This window comes from Lampris incognitus, chromosome 14 (genome assembly GCF_029633865.1).
Source record: "Lampris incognitus isolate fLamInc1 chromosome 14, fLamInc1.hap2, whole genome shotgun sequence".
In the NCBI taxonomy this organism is placed as follows: domain Eukaryota; kingdom Metazoa; phylum Chordata; class Actinopteri; order Lampriformes; family Lampridae; genus Lampris; species Lampris incognitus.
Window position 1 is genome coordinate 12,696,877 of NC_079224.1, and position 22,009 is coordinate 12,718,885.

Here is a 22,009-nt window from a genome sequence, read left to right on the forward strand (position 1 = left end):
CCCACTCTTCTGAGCCTTCCCGGTCACTGCTCCACCCCCTCTGCCCATCCGGGGAGGGCTGCAGACTACCACAGGCCTCCTCCGATACATGTGGAGTCGCCAGCCACTTCTTTTCACCTGACAGTGAGGAGTTTCACCTGACAGTGAGGCGTTTCACCAGGGGGACGTAGCGCGTGGGTGGATCACACTGTTCCCTCCCCGAACAGGCCCCCCACGACTGACCAGAGGAGGCGCTAGTGCCGCGACCAGGACACATACCCATATCCAGCTTCCCACCCGAAGACATGGCCAGTTGTGTCTGTAGGGACGCCCGACCAAGCCGGAGGTAACACTGGGTTTCGAACCGGCGATCCCCGTGTTGGTAGGCAATGAAATAGACCGCCGCGCCACCCAGACGCCCCATATTGCATCCGCTTTTATTCAGTCACTCTCTTGTCATGGTACTGTCTGTCCCTCTCGTTGCACATCATCATCATGAAGCGGCATCATATGCTACATGCCGTGTGTCTGTCCTGGAATATATCCATTTACTTGGTTGTATGCCAGCCTGTTGAGTTAGTGTTTGTGTGTAGGAAGAAGAGAGGGGTGACGAATGGGTGGGATGAGTTGTATTTAGACATGTATATGCACCCACCTACACACACTGACATGCAAACATACAGTCTCTCTCTCACACACACACACATATATATATATAATGCACACATATGCACGCACACCAAGGCTCCCTTTTCACTACGCCTGTAATTCCTTTTGACTTTCCAATAAATTCACCCTCTCATCTCGGCCTTACTGCCTAGGTGGGGCAGCGTAATGAAAAACAGATGACTTTTGTTGTTTCCAGCCTGTGCCAGTGCACCTTCCAAAACAGTAAGTTAGACATGAACTCACCGATTGTCCGGGGCCCAGTTGCAGAGCCGCTACTGATTAGCTTACTCCAGGGAAAGACGATTTCCCGTCTCTTTTGGTTGCCTGAAGTTTTGGGAAAATTACACTCACCTACTGGCGTCATTGTAAAATTTGTTGTAATTGTTTTGAAGGATGCTACCCACTAAGTTTGCTATTATTGTTATTATTATTACTGGATGGCATGTCGAACACAAAAAAAAAACCCCCATTATGAACTGAATCATTTTTCTGGGAAACTTCCTGCATGGCAGTAGCCATTAAATTAAGTGACTGAAAAGCCTTCATGGATTTGTTCGCATGGAGGCCATCGGGATTTTATCTTTAAAAGGTTCAAAAGAGACAGTCTTCTGCTGACTAATCTGTTAGATTATGCAGGAAAGACCTCTCTAAGTGCAGCGTGGCAGCAAGAATGTAGTACTGTAGAATGCAATATCGCAGACAAAATAAGTAGATTATTGAGAATGTTCCTTTGTTTTTCCCTCTCCTCGAGGGTCGTCCTGTTTCAGAAGTCTCTGGTAGTAGGGGAAAATGTAAGGCCTACTCCTCTCATTAGCTGTCTTTACATGGACCCTAATATTCCGCTAATAATCGGAATAATAGCCCACCCAAAATAAAAAATACCTCATGTAACCACCTAAATCGGAAGAGACTGGACCAATCGGAGAGAATTTCCAGTCCGGTTGGGAGGAGTGGTGTAAACCTTTGGTAACCGTTCAATAGGAAGACATTAGCACCACGTAAACGCTCAATCCTATTGTTTCTCTCTGATTGAAATAAATATATTCTTTCTGCGCATGTTTGCCCCATGTGTGGTTAACAGTAGGTGACGTGGGGCGCCCAGGTAGTGTGGCAGTCTATTCCGTTGCCTACCAACACGGGGATCGCGGGTTCGAACCCCCATGTTACCTCCAGCTTGGTTGGGCATCCCTACAGACACAATTGGCAGTGTCTGCGGGTGGGAAGCCAGATTTTGGGTATGTGTCCTGGTCACTGCACTAGCGTCTCCTCTGGTCAGTCGGGGTGCCTCCCCGGATCGGCAGAGTGGGTGGAGTAGCGACCGGGAAGGTTTAGAAGAGTGGGGTAATTGGGTGGATACAATTGGGGAGAAAAAAAAGGGGGGGGAATCCCCCCCCCAAAAAAAGAAATTGGATTCTGGAGTGCACTGTAATTTGGTATGCTGAAAAAAAACGAGTGTTATACTCTCCTTGTTACTAAAGTGATGATTGCAAGTGGTAGTCTTATGACGCTGTGGTGAGGGCTTACACTACCACTACCACATGCAACCACCAACCCACGCGAAGCCAGCCGACTGCTTCTTTTCACCTGCAGGAGAATGTATGTACTGCATGGGGAAGTTTACACGTTTACCAACTCTAATATAACCCTACTGGCTCCCCACTCAGGAGCACTGCCAATTTTGCTACCTGTGACACCTAGTTGAGCCAGAGGCAACACAAGGTTTGAACTTTGAACCTCAGCATTTGGACCAGAGAGGTTGGACTTGGGGCACTTACATGTTATTCCACGACACCACGCAAGTGCCCCTGGCAAGTTTTTTTTTTTAGCCTTGAGTACAATGCAGACTCAATCCACTACCTCATGCTCAAGGCCCAGCATTTTCGGTTTTCACCGAAAAATACCCAGATTTTTAAACTGATTTTCTCCCGGATTTTATGTTTCCACGGATCCAAAAGTAGTTCCTGTTCGTGTGAGGTTATGTAACAGTGTCCTCTTGTGGCGGAATTCAGCATGCTGGATTGCGTTGAAAATTAAAAACCGAAAACGCTGAGCCTTGCTCATGCTGTACGTAGAAGTAGCGAGGTCAAAGCCACTCAATCAGAAGGTAGAAGACGGACACCAAGTATGTTTACATGGACACCGGTGCCCTGCTCGCTCGGAGTGATCAGTTCTTAAGTAAACATTTTTACCCTCTAGATTTTCGGCATTCAACTTACTGTTTATGGCAGATGGAAAGTGGTTTTGACGTTGGTTTGGAGGCAGGAGTAGCAGCTCTTCAGGGCAACAAGGAACACCTGAGGACAGTTAAACTTTGTGTGTGTGTGTGTGTGTGTGTGTGTGTTTGGCAGCAGATGGGGAATAGAGACATTCTGGACTGTGCACATGGTGGCGTGAGAAAGGTTTGAACTGACTCTTTCCGTCCCCACAAAGGTTTATGAAGAACTGTGGGATGCCCCTGGAATTTGAATGTACTGAGTGCCAGGCTGTGATGAACTGTTTTCATTTAATAAATGGTGCATGGTTCCAGAACACTCCTGTTTAACGGTGTCCTTCCATTACAGTGCCCAAGCTCTGTCACACACTGTGACTCGGGTCTTATTAAGCACATAACCATCAAATTGGTGACCTTCACGTTGCAGAATGGGCTCCCTAACCCCTTAGGCAGGTCACCCTAGACAATCCACCCAGTCACACATGCTCAAATATTAACATTCCCCATCCTCCTAATGTGCAAATGTCTGCAGGAATTGACTTTCTTTCTTACAGGTTTGACTGTCTGTGTCAACACGGTCTGTTTCACAAAGAGGCATACCTTCCGGGTCAAATACATAGTCACTGCTTGAACTTGTGGTTGTCTCACAGTTGGGTCTTACTGCAGCGAATGCTTTTTTTTTTTTAATATACTCTATTGAGCCCCGTAGGGAAATTCTTCTCTGCATTTAACCCATCCTAGCTGTGGAGCTAGGAGCAGTGGGTAGCCGCCGTGCAGCACCCAGGGACCAATTCCAGTTCGTCTTGCCCTGTAGGTTATTACCCTAAGGGTATTAACCCTAACATGCATGTCTTTTTTGATGGTGGGGAAACCGGAGCACCCGCAGAAAATCCACCGCAGACTCGGGGAGAACATGCAAACTCCACACAGAGGACGACCTGGGATGACCTCCAAGGTTGGACAACGTTGGGGTTCAAACCCACAACCTTCTTGCTGTGAGGCGACAGCGCTAACCACTGGGCCACCGTGCTGCCGTTTTTGGCTGGACCGGCCGGGGGGGGGGGGGGGGGGCGCGGCGCGGCAGCCCTACAAACGCAAATGTCCCTGATTGACTGACTAAGTGATCAAGGTTAGAGTGACTGACAGAGTGATCAGTTTGACATGATTGGGCCGCTAGGTCAGGTGACCAACAACGCCACTGAAGTTACACTGTTGGGTGGCAGAGAGGCCTGAGGGAGAGCACACAGTTAAAGCACCCCAAATAACAAGTCACTCTGACAAAACACTCACTGGTGAATTCACAAAAGGATTGCGTGGCTTTTGCGGCTACGAAACCTGCACAAATAAGATGAAAAGAAACCTTGTAAATCTCAAAGCACCCGCAAAGGGCGAAGTGCTCCGTTGCTATTTGCACGTATTTAAATTGGGTAGCATGCGTACATTGCTCAAAATTGCCCCCGCCACCACTGCAAAAAAAATCCAATTCACAAACGCCATTAATAGCCACATGCAGTTAGAGTGAAAATTGTTAAGTGGCTTTCCAGTGATCATGGCAGCAGTGATGTAGCCAGGCGAAGGCATCGTCCTGCCAGGCGTGCTCGTGAGCGGATATTTCAAAGGCGAATATCACGTTTTGATTAAACTGAGGCGGAAATCATTCGCAGATACAGTTTGCCAGGTAAAACAATTCTTGCTATAATTGATAACATCAAGGATGTCATCGAACCTGCCCGGTGTGTTGTCTTTATGCATGCTCGTAAGAAAAATCAAAGGAAGTGGAATCAGTCCATCTGCACACAATGTTTGTCCAGATGAACGATGTGTCCAGATGAACTGATTCAACTTTCTTGGCCTAGTGTGTTCTTAGCACAAAGCCGCCATGTATACTTTGGCACATGGATAATTGCAATCAGACATTTAATATCCAGGAATTCACATTATAGACACCACCACTGACTAGCCCTGTAACAAGTTGGCCACAATTTCCGAACATTGACCGTACGCGGTCCAGCCATATGATTAGCACGGTGGCCCAGTGGTTAGCGCTGTCGCCTCACAGCAAGAGGTTTCCAGGGTTCGAACCTCGGGGTTGTCCAACCCTTGGGGATCATCCCAGGTCGTCCTCTGTGAGGAGTTTGCATGTTCTCCCCGTGTCTGCGGTGGGGTTTCTCCAGGTGCTCCGGTTTCCCCCACCATCAAAAGAAACATGCATGTTAGGGTTTTTGCTCCTGTCTGTGCTCCTGACCAAGGCAATGGGGAAAGAACAGGAGTTGGTCCCCGGGCGCAGCATCAGGGGAGTAGCCCACTGCTCCTAGCTACACACATCACAACGAGGACGGGTTGAGTCACAGTAACTGAATTTCCCCTAGGGGATTAATAAAGGAAACTTAATTTAATACACTGGGGTTTGACCTAGATTTGTTCACCAACTCTCAACCACAGCCACCTTTTTTTCTTTGACTTCCTCAGGGGTTAAAGTTCTCTGTCCCTGCAATGGATTTGACCCACGTTTGAACCCACAAAGGGCATTTTTGCGGCCTGCAGTCAGGAGCGTCTACATTTTTGTGATCAGTGTAGATTATGAAGGGAGGAGGATGTGTGTGGTACTTTCACTCTGCTGGTCTCAGTGCATTCTCACATACTGCCCACATACAGCTGTCAAAAGACGGCAGTAGACTAATGGCTGACTCAAGATCACGTATTCTCTGGCTCACACCGCGGAGTACTGCTCAGTGAGATGCGGCGTAATGTAGGCGTTGATTTGTAGCAAAGTAAAATCATCTGGCGCCTACAGTCTTTCACCAAGCAGCCGGGGATTTATCAGTTTGTAACACAGCTTGAGTATGGACAGTATAGAGCAGGGGTGGCTAACCATGTGCCATGGAGAGCCATGTGTATGCAGGTTCTCGTTCTAGCCGGACCAGGTGCGGACCAGGGGATTTCACTGATTAGCACCCCTTCAACCAAAGAAGAAGAATGTATCAGCCGTGATCACCTGGTGTGGAGTCGGGTTGGCATGAAAACCTGCATGCACGTGGCTCTCCATGGCACGTGGTTAGCCACCGCTGGTATAGAGGTACCGTTAAATGACCCTAGCATTTCATGAGCTGATCGTTAGGGTAGCTGTTAGTTTGTCAGCAAAGGTTATGAGTTGTTGCTGAGCTGCATTTACATTAATTGCAACTGAGCAATACACCAGTAGCCCACCTCTCATTTCAACTCAAAACAGAAATATTTCCGAAAAAAGGCTACTGCCTAGAAGTCATTACAGAAATGTTCACACGAAGGGGCGTCCGGGTAGCATGGCGGTCTATTCCGTTGCCTGCCAACATGGGGATCACGGGATCGAATCCCCGTGTTACCGCCGGCTTGGTCGGGCGTCCCTACAGACACAGTTGGCCGTGTCTACGAGTGGGAAGCCGGATGTGGGTACGTGTCCTGGTCGCTGCACTAGCACCTCCTCTGGTCGGTCAGGGCGCCTGTTCGCGGGGGAGGGGGAACTGGGGGGAATAGCTTGATCCTCCCACGCGCTACGTCCCCCTGGCGAAACTCCTCACTGTCAGGTGAAAAGAAGCGGCTGGCGACTCCACATGTATGGGAGGGAGGCATGTGGTAGTCTGCAGCCCTCCCCGGATCGGCAGAGGGGGTGGAGCAGCGACCGGGACGGCTCGGAAGAGTGGGGTAATTGGCCGGAGAGAAAAATCCACAAAAAAAAGAAGAAGAAGAAATGTTCACATGCTCCAGAGTTTTTAAGGGGAACCCCAGCCATGTGCCATGTTAGCTGCTATATAGAATTGCCTAATTTTTATTGCTTAAAAATCTAAAAATACTTCAGCATACTACTTCTATAAATTTGTATGAAGCTTATGTGTTCATGTTAGTAACCCACCGATCATATTTTTGTGTGTGAATTTACTTTGCTAATAAAACAGTTGGAACATGGGTAGCATAGAATCCTTATCAGACCTGAGGTGAATAGTTTTGATTGTTAGCAAGCGATGACAGAGTTGCGAAATAACAAGGCATTACTATGGGTCTTTCATGTGGGTGACAGTTAATGCCATAGGAATGCGAAGTATCAGCTTGACATTTAATGATGGAGGTCTCAAAATATCTCCGCACATGGTGGCGGATTTGATGCACAGATGTTTGGTCGCACATGTTTGTGTGATCATGAATGGTGCATTGTGATTGAATTCCTGTCGCAAGGCAGCTTCTTTTCTTTCTTTCTTTTCGGTCCCGTCGAGCTCTTGATAAATCTCTTTTCAATATTTTAAGGGATCTGCTATTAGAATCAGAATGCGGTAACACAGTTGACCCCATCTTGGCCCTCTGTCATTACCCTTTCTAGAGAGCCAGGAGGGTCTTCAACAGTTGGTCCAGCAGCGTTTGGGGGAACTGCTCCAGGTCCTCAAGGCTGTCATCGGAAAACACCAGACCCTCAACTCCGTGGACATCCTGGGAGCTGCTGGCACGGTCATTGCTAAGGTCAAAGGTCAGCGATTCTCATTCACTAGCATGCGTGGATGCACACACACCCACAGACATGCACACATGTGCATACATGTGCACTGAGTAATGGTGATTTATACTGACATAGGCACTAGCATAGCGTCTCTGTTTTAGGGTAGGGGTCCTGCAGTGAGAAGTTTTATGTACACGCCTTTTTTTCTTTTGCTTTTTCTGGAAGGGCTCGGTGTTAGAGCTGATCATTATCTTGCTCAACAAAATAATTCTCTTCCATGTCCTGAACGAATACAAACAAAAGGAATCTCAACTCACGAGTTCGTAGAAATGTGAGCCACTGTGAGGGTAATTCTTCTCTTGGCCCGTGCACAAGAATCTCCTAAATGGCGGCTACATGGCTGTAATTTGCATTCCATATTTCAGCCGCCAAGGCAGCCTCTTGGCAACATACTTGACGGCCAAGCGTGTCCACGTTGCTCTGGTCTCTGCCTCCTCTTTTTTTTTCATTCCTGAGGTGTGCAATTGTCTGACGAGCCCTCACCATATCTCAACATCTGACTGACAACCTACCTGTGAGGAATGCTTTTCCTGTATTCCTAGACCTGTGAACAGTGCTTTAACAATGTTGAAAATGTGAAATGGGAACGAAAAAAAACCCAGTGTGACATCATTGAAGAACTTTTGCCATTGTGGCGACACTGACGCCCTTGTCTCTTAAACGATAGTTGGATGATGGATAATGGGCATCTGTGTTAGTTATCTCTAAACTGATGGATAAACATCAAAACTTCTATTCTGGTGATCGTAATTGAATATTTATTGACGTTCATGACACGTTACAGTATGTAATGGAGGATAAGCCCACCTAAACTAACCTTTATATTTGCAGAAAAGTCACTCGTCTTTATAGACATACATTTTAAAGGCAGTCACAGTATATGTGTATCATAGCAAGTAATATTCTGCCAAACATCTGAGGATGTTAGATGGAAGAAAATGTTCAATGATGGAATATCGATGAGTGTATTTTTATTAATATCAGTGGTTGATTACCTTATGATGGCCATCATAGTTTACCCACCTTTTTTTTGCTATTTACTTTTACATCAAGACCCTTAGCCCTCTGAGGTTTATTTAAAACCCCTGATGAAATTTGAAATATAGGGGGAAAAAATCCCCCCAAATATTTTTGAATCCGTTATAATTCTATTATCCTCTTTTAGTGTTGTATTGTGTAAGTTGTGGAAACACAACATCCATTGCACGTTGTCCGTCTTGGGAGAGAGACCCCCCCCCCTCCCCCCGTTGCTCTCCCTGAGGTTTCTTCCTATTTTTTCTCCCTGTTAAAGCTTTTTCTTTTTAGGGAGTTGTTCCTTATCCGATGCGAGGGTCTAAGGACAGGATGTTGTGTTGCTGTAAAGCCCCCTGAGACAAATTTGTAATTTGTGATTATTGGGCTATACAAATAAAATTGACTTGACTTAAATCTCTTAAAACATTCGCCTTTTAGACGAAACGTTAACGAAAATGACAATGATAAACAGTGCCGGTTCATACATTCCTTTTAACGGGTGGAAACATATACATTTTATTCCACTAGGGGGTGACTTATGTCAACCGCTCACCCTGGCTGGACTGTCCACCCAGCCAGTGGACAACTCATTATGGTCGGCATCAAAGGACTGAGGAAAAAAAAGAGGATGAATGAGGGATACATGATGGAAGGCCTACTGTGAGTCAGTGTTGTCAATACATGATCTCTTGTCATTCATGTTCCTGGAAGTTGAGGCTCTGGTGGTGGTGGGGCCGTGGCACCTGGAGCCTTTGAACGATTGCCAGAAATGACTGGGGGGAAAAAAGGTCGCTCCACCTCCTCGTACATGTGACCGTAACACATCACACCCTTTTCCAAATGCCATTCATATGTTATCTCCTCAAGTTTCATTCCTACGGATGTGCTTTCAGCAGACACTGCAGATGCGTCAATACAAACGTCAAAGTGTCCCAAGAACGTGGCCGCCCCTGCTTTCCACCAACACTTTGTCTACAGACAAAACTATCGCTCCGTCATTAATGCTGTCTTTCTTTTTTTCATCGCAGTTATAATTTTTGTACAGAATCTCTTATTGGTTTAAACAACACCGTTTTTCCCCCCCTGTTCATCTTCCTTGAGTTTAATTCCCCATCTTGTCCGACTGATCTCACTGAGCCAGTGCACTGGGGGTGTCAACTTTCCCAAGTTATTGAAATTCTTTATTTGCTCTGTCCCCTTTTGTCTGGAATAGATGCTGGCGTCTCTCCAAGGATATTTATTTATGGCAATCAATCTCTGTCTTTGTTTATGCCTGTCAAAGACAATTTTCTGTCCCTGTTCTGCCTTTTCTTTGTTTATCCAATACAACTGAGAAAAGCCCCCCTCTTCTCTAGTAATATATGTAGCTGAAGGGACGGAACAATGGAAAAATATACTCCTCCTATACCCTTCCTTCCATGCAAATAAAACTGACTCCAAAACAGTTTTGTTTGCATGGACAAAAAAAACAAAGCGTGTTTGCGAACCAATGAATCGCACTCTTTTTTTTTAGAAAGGCACTTTCTGAGTATTCCCAACAGTAGCCAATAAACCACTTCCATCAAGGAATATCAAGTCACATGTTCAAAGGAAGAATGAAGAAGTGGGAATAGTGACCAAAAACGCCTAAATTCACTAAATACATTTTCCACGGGCTAATTCTCCCCTGCACAGGAGCACAGTGTGAGAAACAATGGCCCCCTGCACTTGAATGATGCAGTTCCCATATTTGAATGGTGTCTGGGGGTGCAGTGCTCTGGAATCATTGTTATGCGACCCACAGGATGTCCTGAGGAAGAAGTCCGCGCTCCTGCACAGGGGCCTTGGAGTAGCGCGCGCACACATACATTTAGGGCCAGGGAGGCACACGGCAGGGAGGCTCACGCCACTGTCTCCCCTCTTTTGGTGTCATCTTGGGTTTCCCTGAAACATTGGGGTGCCTCCCCATCCCAGAGTGCCTTTGTTTGTTGCTAGACGGACTGGGCATTTACAAAAACCTTCCTACCGATGACAAAGATTTGCATTTGTTTTCAGTTTTCTTTGCTGTCATAAAGGGGAAAGAAAGGCATGAAGAGGACTTTTTCGGTGGCAAGAAGGCGATGTGAAAGTTTGCTGAGAATTAAGAGCATTTTCCTCGGCGTTTGAGCCAGGTTGAGGGTTCACGTCCTAGTAACTGCACTAGGTCGACAGGCAACACAGAGAGTGGTAAGTGCTGCGGTGTTTGGTTGTTTGAAAGCTGTGCTCGTCGTCGGATTCAAGCTGTGTGAGTGTTTCCTGTGAAGGGGAGACAGGAAGCACTCTGCGAAGTCCAATTTCTCTGCTTGTGTCTTGAGTTCCTCTGATTGCCTTCTGCACATATCCTCTCTTGCTGAGTAAGCCGTGTCCTCTGAACATACACAGCGTAACAGCACAGCGAACTCGCGACGACTCGACGACCATTGATAGCCTCAGATTTCTACATGTTTGCAGTCTTTCGGTTCTGGACTACGCACAGGAAGAGAAGACTTGTTGATGGGGGACCAGAAAGGAAGATTACCTACGCAGAAAATACATTCGGATCACAGGAGGATATGTTATTGAACACTCCCTCGGGCCTGTTCAGATCTTCCAGAATACATTTTTGGTCGTGAAGAAAGGCACGATGGATGTCGCTGTCAGTGCTTTTACACTACTTCCCCTTTTTTCTGTTGTCAGTGTTAGTTTGGGTGGCTGCTAAGTTGCGTATTATTATAAGTTTTTAAACCTTTGTAATTTCAAAGAATGTTAAACTTCTCCGACAGTGAGGGGCGTGTGCTGTCTTTGAGGTAACTTTTGCCTCTTGTAAAACTAAATCGATATGCAGAAAACTAGTTGAAGCGCGGTTTCGCCTTTTCGTGGGTGCAGGAATAGTCAGCTTTTTAAAAAATCGATAATGACCTGGAGAGGGTCTGTTTAAAGAATCAACTTGTTGCATATCATCAACTCTTCCTCCGATATCAGGTTTTCTTAGCAGCTCGTTTGCATTTCATTCGTTCATGTATTCTGCCCTTAACATGTTGTCGTTACAGGATGCCAGGGCTCATTGTCCAGCAGCGGAGTTTCTTGAATACCTTCGTTGAATACTTAACATAAAAAATGTACTGTGAGTGCAACTGTACTTTTTTTTTTTTCCTCCCTCAAGTTCTCATGTGGTTTATCACCCTCCACAGCCGTTAACTTCAAGGAAGTGAGTCCAGAATACAAAACGGCTACATTTGGCGAGATATATGCGTCCATTGACACTTTGGCATTCACATTCGGCAATGTGTGAGTACAACATTTGTTTATCTTTTTCATCGTCGCTTGTTTTTATGGGCTTTTGTTAAAAAGCAAGCAGAGAACACTTGATTTATGCCAGTAGAAGTTTAACTTAACATTATTGTTTTATAGTGTTTACCTTCTTGATGAAAAATAATAAAACGTGTATTTCTGCTTGTCAGTAAAAGGAAAGCACTGGAGTTCTATCTTCAATCCTTTCTTTAATGATCAGTTTTGGATAGGAGAGTTGCTCTCGAGTTAAAAAATACATCTGACAAACATAGCCAGGTCCATAAATATTTGGACATCAACAAAGTTATTGTTGTTTTAACTGTCAACCACAGCATATTGGAGTTGAAATGAAACGATGAATATGAGCTCAAAGTGCAGACTTTTAATTTGAGGATATTTACATCCAAATCGGGTGAACGGTGTGCCCCCCCCCTTTTTTTTAAGGGACCAAAAATAATTGGACAATTGGCTGCTCAGCTGTTCCATGGCCAGGTGTGTGTTATTCCCTCGCTATTTCATGTAAAATTAAGCAGGTAAAAGGTCTAGAGTTGATTTCAGATGTTGCGTTTGCACTTGGAATCTGTTGCTGTTAACTCGCAATATGAAGTCCAAAGAACTGTCACCGCCAGTGAAGCAAGCCATCACGAGGCCGAAAAACCAAAACAAACCTGTCAGAGAGACAGCAAAAACATTAGGCCGGGCCAAATCAACTATTTGGTACACTCTTAAAAAGAAGGAATGAACTGGTGAGCTCGGGAGCACCAAAAGGTCCAGAAGATCACGGGAAAAAACTGTGGTGGATGACAGAGGAATTTTCTCCCTGCTGGATAAAAAAACAAAACCCTTCACAACAGTTGGCCAGATCAAGAACACTCTCCAGGAGGTTGGGGTATCGGCATCCAAGTCAACAATCAAGAGAAGACTTCACCAGAATAAATACAGAGTGTTTACCACCACGAGAGCTAAATCATTGGTAAGCCTCGAAAACAGGAAGACCAGATAAGAGTTTGCCAAAAAACATCTAAACCAGATGAGCGCACTCAGTAGAGTGCGGCTCTCCCCTTCTCTGGTGCTTGGACTTAGGCGAAATCCAGCTGAGGAGTTAGCACTCAATTGCAGGTTTTTCCAAGGTTTTGAATCACTGCAGCCATGAGAGGTCCTTGATCATACAGTCATAACTGTGCACCGTAATTATTAGGCTGACAGACCCAGTAGTATGAGAGATTAGCAGCGGGCAGATATATGCACACATGGACAGAAAAACCAGTGTTTTTCCTGCCATTATAAGACTTTTGCGCAGTGCCCAAGTTGAATGGGGAAATGTGGGGGGGGAAATAAAGTTGTTAATATGCAGTGCTCAAGTTAAAAAAATCTAGCTAATAAAAACATTTTGCCTGTCAGTCTGTGGATGTGTAGCCTCCTAGGCAGACCGTCGCACAAATGTGACAAAGTCTAATATGAACTTGTATTTTCCAAAAAGAAAAGGTTTGTGGGCGTCCGGGTGGCGTAGCGGTCTATTCCGTTGCCTGCCAGCACGGGACTCGTCGGTTCGAATCCCCATGTTGCCTCCGGCTTAGTTGGGCGTTCTTGCAGACACAATTGGCTGTGTCAGCGGGTGGGAAGGCAGAAATGTGTACGTGTCCTAGTCACTGCACTAGTGCCTCCTTTGGTCGGTCGAGGCGCCTGTTCGGGGGGGGCTGGGGGAATAGCGTGATCCTCCCACGCACTACGTCCCCCTGGTGAAACTCCTCACTGTCAGGAAGAGTGGTATATTGGCCAGATACAACTAGAGAGAAAAACGGGGGCGGGGGGGTTTGCTATGCAACCATTTTGATCTGCCCCTAACCCTGTCTTTATTGTCATAAAATGATAAAGCTGGGTAAACTAGAGCATGCGTGACCCGTACCTATGGTTGACTCCGATCAGGCAGCCTCAAGAATATGCAACACTTCTCTTTTGACTGCAACCTAGAGGACGTTTTTTTCCTCTATAACTTCTGCATGTTTTGGATTATCAAAATTCTTGTTAATAAATTTTGATCACGTCGCTGCCCGATCCGAGTCAACCATAGATGTGAGTCGCGCAAGCACACAGTTGACTTAGCTCAAGCAATGACAGAGCACAGTGTTGCTCGAGCGAGCTGGAGAGTGAATTAAGAGAGGGAGCGGCGACTGAGAGAACAAATGTTGTCGAAGATTTTGAATCACCGCAACATAACTGCACAGAAAATATTAGGCTGATGGGTTCAGTAGTTTGCGAGATTAGCCGTTGGAGGTCACACACACACACACACACGCATGCACGCACACACAGAGACACACACATAATCCCCTCCAGGCTATCCACCTGGCGGGGATAAAAAGGGTGTACAGCTCTGGAACAACATCCTATGGACAGATGAGACAGAAATCAACTCGTACCAGAATAATGGGAGGAGAAGGGAAGGAACTGCTCATGAAGTACACCACCTCATCTGTGAAGCATGGTGGAGGTAGGATTATGGCGTGGGCATGTATGGCTGCCAATGGAACTGATTTCCTTGTATTTATTGATGATGTGACGGCTAACAAAAGCAGCAGGATGAGTTCTGAAGTGTGTTGAGCCATATTATCTGCTCCGTTATGGCCAAATGTGTCAAAACTCATTTGGACGGCGCTTCACAGTGCAGATGGACAGTGACCCGAAGCATACTGCGAAAGCAACCCAAGACTTTTTCAAGGCAAAGAAGTGGAATGTTCTGCATTGCCAAGTTCATCACCTGACCTGAATCCAACTGAGCATACATTTCACTTGCTGAATGCCAAACTGAAGGCAAAATGCCCCAAGAACAAACGGGAACTGAAGACAGCTGCAGTAAAAGCCTAGCAGACCAGGGAACAAACCCAGTATCTGGCGGTGTCTATGGGTTCCAGATTTCGGGCAGTCATTGACTGCAAATGGTTTGCAACCAAGTGTTAAAAATGGCGATTGAATTTGTGATTACGTTAGTTTTTCTAATTACTTTTGAGCCCCTATAATTTGGATTGTAATTTCCTGCACGGTTCAGTATTTTTGACAAAACCCTTAAATGAAAGCTGAGAGTCTAACTTTAAAGAGCATCTTGATTGTTCCATTTCAAATCCACTGTGGTGGCGTAAAGAGCCAAAATGATGAAAATTGTGTCCCTGCCCAAATATTTCCTGGACCTGACTGTATATTTTTCACCACTCTAGAGTTTCTGACTTCCTTATGGGAGATGTGGACAGCGGCTCAGGGTTGGGGATCCCCCAGACCAGGAGAAGCAGGGTGAGACACCATCTTACGGCTTTCTTCCTTCCCCTCGGCAGGATTGCTTTTTCTTCAAAGTGCTGCCTTTCAAACATCGCAGGGTTCAGAGGGGTGGTATTTGGAGGGGGCTGTTAAAAGGGGTGATTTTTCAAAGCCTGTACTTTAAAAAAGCCTCAGAAGATCTGCTTTCTCTACTTAGCGGGCAGTTGAAAAGAAAACATAATGCACAGTGTCCTCTGATGTCTAACTCTGAGTACGTGTTTGAAAAAAACACCCTTTGCAAACCCCGCTGACATATATTTATTGTCACCCTTTTCACAGTCTTTTGACAATCTCTCTGTGGATCCTGGAAGATATGCCTCAGAGAAAAGTGACCTTGTGGGTAAGTGCTTTGCCCCCGAGCAACGCAGGTGTTAAAACGCGTCCGTAGAGAAATGTTATGGTTGTTTATAGCTGCTTAACAAAGCATTTAATGGTTTGTATATTGCCCTGGCCCAGAGTGTCAGCCCACGAGGAAAGCTAAATGATATAGGCTCTGGCCTTCTTGAATGCCTGAGGTAGACCCACCCAGAGGCGCTATATATCAAACTCCTGTTAGTTCTGCTACTTTTTTTTCATACAAGCTGTGGGCTGCTCTTTCCCCTTCTCCATCACACGTGTCTGACATTCCTTGCCTGTTTAGGAGTAGTTCCGTGTGGGATGGGAAACACATGGGGTTCGTGAGGAATCAGATGGTGGGCATCTGCGAGAGGTGCATGTCAGAGCAGTTATGAGAGGGTTTAATGACATTGCCGCGCTCAAAGAATAGAGCCATAGTCCTTGGGCTAATGATGTCACTGCCCTCGAGCCACTTCCTCGTGGCGTGTTGTAAGTATCTGAGTCCTCAGTGCTATGGAGCAAGAGGGTTTGATTAGTTAAGAAAATTGCTGGGGCGGTTTTACAGAACTCGGAGCACTTTCATATCCTCACAGACTCTCAGCGTCTTTTGCTCTTCCTGCTAGTTTATTTTTTACCCGCAAATATGCACATGGAGACAATGGAAGTGAAACTAAAGTCATCGGAAAACTGGGCACATTTGGCACAGTTGATTTCACCAACCACCTCAAGTAATCTGTGCAGTAATCATGCTTCTGACGATGCATGTTGTGAAAGCTAATTCAGTGCTGCACTCTTTCATCTCCGCCTCGTGTGCCGACTCCCCCGGCGTAGAGGTGGCGCTGTCGCGGGAGGAGGAGGTGGACCTGTGCCTGCTGAAGAATGATGGCGGAGTGGAATCTGCGCTGCTGTATGCCAAGGCCTGGTCCAAGTATGCCAAAGACCTTCTCGCCTGGATGGAGAAACGATTGGCCATGGGTGAGGAATTCAGACTGCGGACAGTGTACTAATGCCTGAATAGCTTTCTGTTTATTTTAACCTGCCTGGCATGCTACATAGTTGTTTGAATGAGAATTTAATGTTTCTTTGTGATCCAAAACGTTGTTGAATCAGGCTCTCTCTAAACTTTGCCGACCTCGTACTTCATGGAGGTTAAAACAAAAACGAGGAGTTTTCTGTCAGTCAATTTTCCTCCAGGTGCCCCAAATAAATACATTTAAAAACTATATAGTATATATATATATAGAGCCCTGTGTTGGCCCGGTGGCCTGTCCAGGGTGTCCCCCCACCTGCCGCCCAGTGACTGCTGGGATAGGCTCCAGCATCCTCGCAACCCTGACAGCAGGATAAGCGGTTGGGATAATGAATGGATATATATAATATAATTATTTCAGTATTAATTAGAATAGACCAACCAAGCTTACACTTAATTGAGTATAAAAGTTTGATTTGCTGCTATATTTCCAGAATTGAATTATAAGAATAAATATTTGATATAGAAATCTCTATTTGACAGATGCAACTGACACATTGCTAATATCCACTCCTCCTACCCATTTAAATACATGTCATTATGTCCAACTCTTCTTTCAGATATGGAGTACGCTAAAGGTCATGCCAAAATGGCCGAGTCAGCAAAGGCCCTAGCGAGTCAGCAGGTAATTGTTAAGCCTTTATGATGAACATGGACAGTTTAGCTATCCCAGAAATCTTAGTCCAGGTCTGTATAACGACAAATATTCTTGTGGAAATGTATAACGCCGATTTCATTTTTACACATTTGTCGAAGGACTACATGCCGTTTAGTGACATCTACGTCTCCGCGTTCAAGAACGACATTGAATACAGCCAGCTGGTTATTCAGACGGCCATGGCTCTCCAAACCAATAAATTCATACAGGTAAGAATTTACTTTTTACTTTTTTTTACATGTTACTTTTGTAATGAAAGCTTTTAAGAAGAATCGTGCTCGCACCCTTTCTAAACCCAGCTTGGACTCTGGTTACCATTTTAGTTCATCAGCGTTGACGGTCCTTCTTTTTCTTAGCCCCTGCAGGCCCGCAGGACTGAACTGGACAAGCTGAGGAAGGAGATCAAGGAGCAGTGGCAAAGGGAGCAAAAGAAAATGGTACTTGTGAATCCCACCGTACATACACAAAAGCTAGCTGTGTGCTGCCCGTAGTACCGATCCCTTTGTCCTGGTTAGCATTTGACTAAGGAGCGTTGCTGACGTTGTTACGGGCTACCAATGATTCACAGTGATTGCGTAGTGAGTACGAAGGCTCAGCAGGAATGGAGCCAGTGTTGTAGTTGAGTCACTAAACCTCGAGTCTCGAGTCCCCAGTGTTCGAGTCCGAGTCCCCAAAGAAGAGTCCGAGTCAAATCCCCATTACCTGAGTCCGAGTCATCAACGTTGAGTCTGAGTCGAGTTCCAAGGTGGGCTCCAGCGCTCCACTCTGGCACTGTAAAAAAGCTGACATACAAATGATAAAGGTCTACATGAAACAGAAATGACACAGCTGTCACCATTTCAAAGGGAGTTTATTTACTTTGTGACACAATAGCCAAACAAATGCACTCGCAAGCATGTGCACACACACCAGTGTTGTAGTCGAGTCACTAAACCTCGAGTCTGAGTCAAGTCTTGAGTCCCCAGTGTTTGAGTTCGAGTCCAAGTCCGAGTCATCGGTGCTCAAGTCCAAGTCAAGTTGCGAGTCCTGAAAATCAGGACTTGTGTCGGACTCGAGTCTGAGTCCTGGACTCAAGTGTTACAACACTGGATGGAGCTTCTGCGGCATTAAGCGTTTACCCTGTGGAAGTCGTTTTCAGCAAGACACTGGATCTCTGCCAACTACTGTTTCGTAGCTTACGCTGCGCTGGAGAGGGGCAACAGGTCTTGTTGAAAAAAAAAAATTGGGATGTGAACCAGAATCAGGTCTGAATCTGTTTTTTAGTCAAGTAAGTTTACTTAAGGAATTTGATGTGGTCAGTTGCTCATGTGAAACCCATAGGACAGCTGAGCTGGCAAGGCAATGATGGCAAACAAGGGAGGAAAGCAAAGAAAAAAAATCCACAAACTGGCAATAAGATTTGTTTACTCGTATGGAAAAAAACATGGAGGAATCTTAACATCTTTAGGATCATTGTATATATTGATAGCATGTTTTGTATGTATAAATATTTTTTTTGTATCTTTTTTGAGGGGGGATTTTGCTTAAATTTATTTCCCCTTTTCAGTAATGTCTGGTTTCATGCAGCAGGTTCAATCATGTGCAGATCACACAGCCTCAGAGTATCGGCAGTGCTCATGAGCCACAAAGCCTTATCTGTTTGTGTTCGTAAGAGCCGCCGCACACCTGCGTCACATTTACATCACCGCGGGTGCCTGTAGCTAAATCCTGTGGTTTCTGCAGCACGAGGCGGATGTCAGTTTGCGCAAGGCGCGAGCGCTGCAGGCCCAGCGGAGAGAGGAGTACCAGAAGGCCCACTCGTCCACCAGCCGCTCCCAGGAGGAGCAGCCTAATGCTGGGAACAAACAGCTGGAGAAGAAGAAGAGGCTGGAGGAGGAGGCCCTGCAGAAGGTAGGGGGGAAAGACAGCAGGATGCCCTCATACCTGGGGCAAATAAATTAACTTAATAATAGATTTTTTTTTAACTAACAGGACTAGATGGACTGGCTTTGCTAGTCCAACATGATTAAGACTCTGTCAGGTAACATCTTCATGACAGAACTGTGTGCTGAATTGGCCCACTTGTCTTCTAATGCTGCAAGTGAACTGCTCTGCTCCTTTGCTCTGCAAAATGCCCCAGAGCTCTGGAAAGACACCACACAAATGGACTTTTGGGGGGTTTTTTACTAATAGATGAAAACAGAGTCTAAGAATTATTTGCAAACGCTGTTTGACTCCAGCACGTAAAGCTTCAGCATGGGCAAAATGGGTCTTGTTTTGTGTCCTTTACTCACTCTTCATTTCAGGTAAATCGCTCGGGGGGGGGGTTGTGACCACAGCCCCCCTTCATTTCTGACTGGAGGTTACTATTTTCATTTTTCTTTTGTGTTCCTGTTTATGAAATGGGCGTCATATTCACACTATGCTTAAATAGTTCCAGCGCACTGTAAGAATGTTCTGTCATGGTTGAGAGTCAGTATAACATGTGAGATTTTGTTATGATGCCAGCATGTCTCCAATATTAGCAAGACAACCCTCCGTTACGTGTATTCTGTACATATAGAGATCTAGATTTGAATTCAATTCATGTGCGGATTTTCCCCTCTGTCTTCCTTTGACTCACCCTTTTACCCTTCTCTTTCCTTCCTATTCATCCGTCGCTTTGGTCAGGCGGAAGAAGCCCAGGACCAGTACCGAAGCTGTGTAGCTGATGCAAGCGCCAGGAAAATGGACCTGGCCGACGCCAAGAGCACCATACTCACCCATATCCGAGAGCTGGTGTTCCAGTGTGACCTCACACTCAAAGCTGTGAGTAGGCTTGCAGGATCTAAACAGCTTGCTCATGCTTCTGCTGGGAGAGGAAAGTTTGTAGTTACTGCTGTAATACCTTTCAAAAACAGTTTAAAGGTAGAGCGAGTAAAGATCAACGTATAGACTAGCACAAAAATAATCTCTCTCAATCATCACTTATGACCCACAAGATGTGTGTGGCGGTGTCTGTATCTGCGGAGACCCTGTCCTCTGCCTGTATTTTCTTGTTTTGCTGTGCACGGGACGTTTCTGGGGATGAATCTTTGGGTAGCGGGACTCTATAAAAACGTAGTGACCAGGTGCCAGATCGAGATCGTAAGCACGAGTCCAAGAGGAAGCTACGACAATGGCAGACACAGCGCCGAAAAGACGCGAATATGGCGAGGCGAAACGCCAAGCAGACAAAGCTCGTTCCAAAACGAGAGTGAATCTGGGGTTGGTGTTCACCTGGTGGCGAGCACTGAAGGAGAGGATAGGGATGAAGAGCGACACAGAGTTTGGCCTGTACACTGGGATGTGTTCAAGTCGGGGGGGTTGCGCTTCTGGTGTCGTTGAGCCGGCGAGGGGGGGCCAACTTTTAATATTGTGTTTACAAACAGCAACCGACAAATCCTACTTGTTCTACCTTTAAAAAGCAGCTTTAAAAGAACAGAAAAGTTTTTAAAAAAAAAGGATAAAAGGCTGAAGGACTTGCTGGAAAAAAAAGCTAAAAAATGAAATTTAGAACGATGAGTTTTCCCGGAGAGATTTAAATAATGGGAGAAAGGAACCTGAGCTCCTTGGGTCGGCCTTTTCAGTCTAGAAGCCCTGATGGCAACGGTAGGGTTGACTGTATCCTGGACATAGAAACAACAAGAAGGGCTGATTGGAGGCTCTCAAGCTATGCACCGGTTCACATGAGGTTAAAGGTTCAGCTGGACACTCAGGCGCCAGATTCCACCATGGCTTAATGACCGTCTTCTCGTATTTTGAGTGCTCTTGGCTGAAGCGACTCCTTAAATTACATATTTTGCTGCATATTTTATGGTAGTTTAGATTTTATTAACATTTGGTTCTGATGGATTTATTTGAAATCATTCTAATGGTTGACACGCTCCCCGAGGACACATCTTATGGGTGCTGTTGTCAATCTACCCTATAATAAAAACGAGTGCAATGACGTAGAACATTAACACTCATTTTTAGCACTTGTGGCCCACAGAAGGAATAATTTTATTTATTTATTTATTTTCTCCCCAATGTTATCCAGCCAATTACCCCACCCTTCCGAGCCGTCCCGGTCGCTGCTCCACCCCCTCTGCCGATCCGGGGAGGGTTGCAGACTATCACATGCCTCCTCTGATACATGTGGAGTCGCCAGCCGCTTCTTTTCATCTGACAGTGAGGAGTTTTGCCGGGGGATGTAGCGCGTGGGAGGATCACACTATTCCCCTCAGTTCCCCCTCCCCCCCCGAGCAGGTGCCCGACCGACTAGAGTAGGCGCTAGTGCAGCAATCAGGACACATACCCACATCCGGCTTCCCACCTCACAGACACAGCCAATTGTGTCTGTAGCGACGCCCGACCAAGCCGGAGGTAACACGGGGATTCGAACCGGCGATCTCTGTGTTGGTAGGCAATGATATAGACCGCTACGCTACCCGGATGCCCCCACAGAAGGAATTAAACCCCAGCCATGTTGGCGTCTTGCTAACAGGATGAAGTCTTTAAAGGACTGGGCTTTGCTGGACTGAACCAAGGGATATTGATAGTTGTGTTGTTTTGTGGTTTATTGTTTGTCTGTTTTTTTATCTTCCTATCCTCTCACCAATTTCTATTCCTTCGGTCACTCGTTCGCTCACTCGCTCTCTTAATCTGTCCTACACACTGATCTACCAATCTTCCCCTTCCTTCCAGGTGACGGTGAACTGGTTTCAGATGCAGCAAGCCCAGACCTTGTCCCTCCCTGCCCACTACCAGGCGCTGAGTGAGAGCGCCAAGCTGTACGAGCCAGGCGAACGCTACGCCGAGTTTGTCCGCAACCTGCCCAAAGACCTGCCTAAAGAGCGCATACACTCGGACTCCATCTCCTCTGACAACCTTAGGTACGACCGTCCGCGGGCTCTTTCCCGCCATTTTGAAGGCGGCGAATACAGAAACTTGAATTGGTTGCGTTATTACTCAGTGGGTTGTGATATTGACGAGGCTGTATTTTTTTTG

At 46.0% G+C, this 22,009-nt stretch overlaps 1 protein-coding gene across 6 annotated transcripts in view; it reads left to right on the forward strand.

Annotated features, from left to right (window-relative positions):
• Positions 1-22,009, forward strand: part of LOC130123689 (rho GTPase-activating protein 29-like) — a 57,013-nt gene that overhangs the window by 16,219 nt on the left and 18,785 nt on the right. For 3 of the 6 annotated variants that reach the window (XM_056292941.1, XM_056292942.1, XM_056292943.1), the window contains exons 3-13: positions 7,212-7,355; positions 11,588-11,684; positions 14,900-14,972; positions 15,276-15,336; positions 16,164-16,307; positions 16,923-16,987; positions 17,119-17,229; positions 17,377-17,457; positions 18,743-18,910; positions 19,670-19,807; positions 21,707-21,894. In XM_056292941.1, the coding sequence (XP_056148916.1) occupies positions 7,212-7,355; positions 11,588-11,684; positions 14,900-14,972; positions 15,276-15,336; positions 16,164-16,307; positions 16,923-16,987; positions 17,119-17,229; positions 17,377-17,457; positions 18,743-18,910; positions 19,670-19,807; positions 21,707-21,894 (1,270 nt within the window). Of the gene's footprint in view, positions 1-7,211; positions 7,356-10,272; positions 10,605-10,941; positions 11,053-11,559; positions 11,685-14,899; positions 14,973-15,275; positions 15,337-16,163; positions 16,308-16,922; positions 16,988-17,118; positions 17,230-17,376; positions 17,458-18,742; positions 18,911-19,669; positions 19,808-21,706; positions 21,895-22,009 lie in introns of those variants that run through there. The other 3 variants (XM_056292946.1, XM_056292944.1, XM_056292945.1) reach the window with 3 other exon arrangements.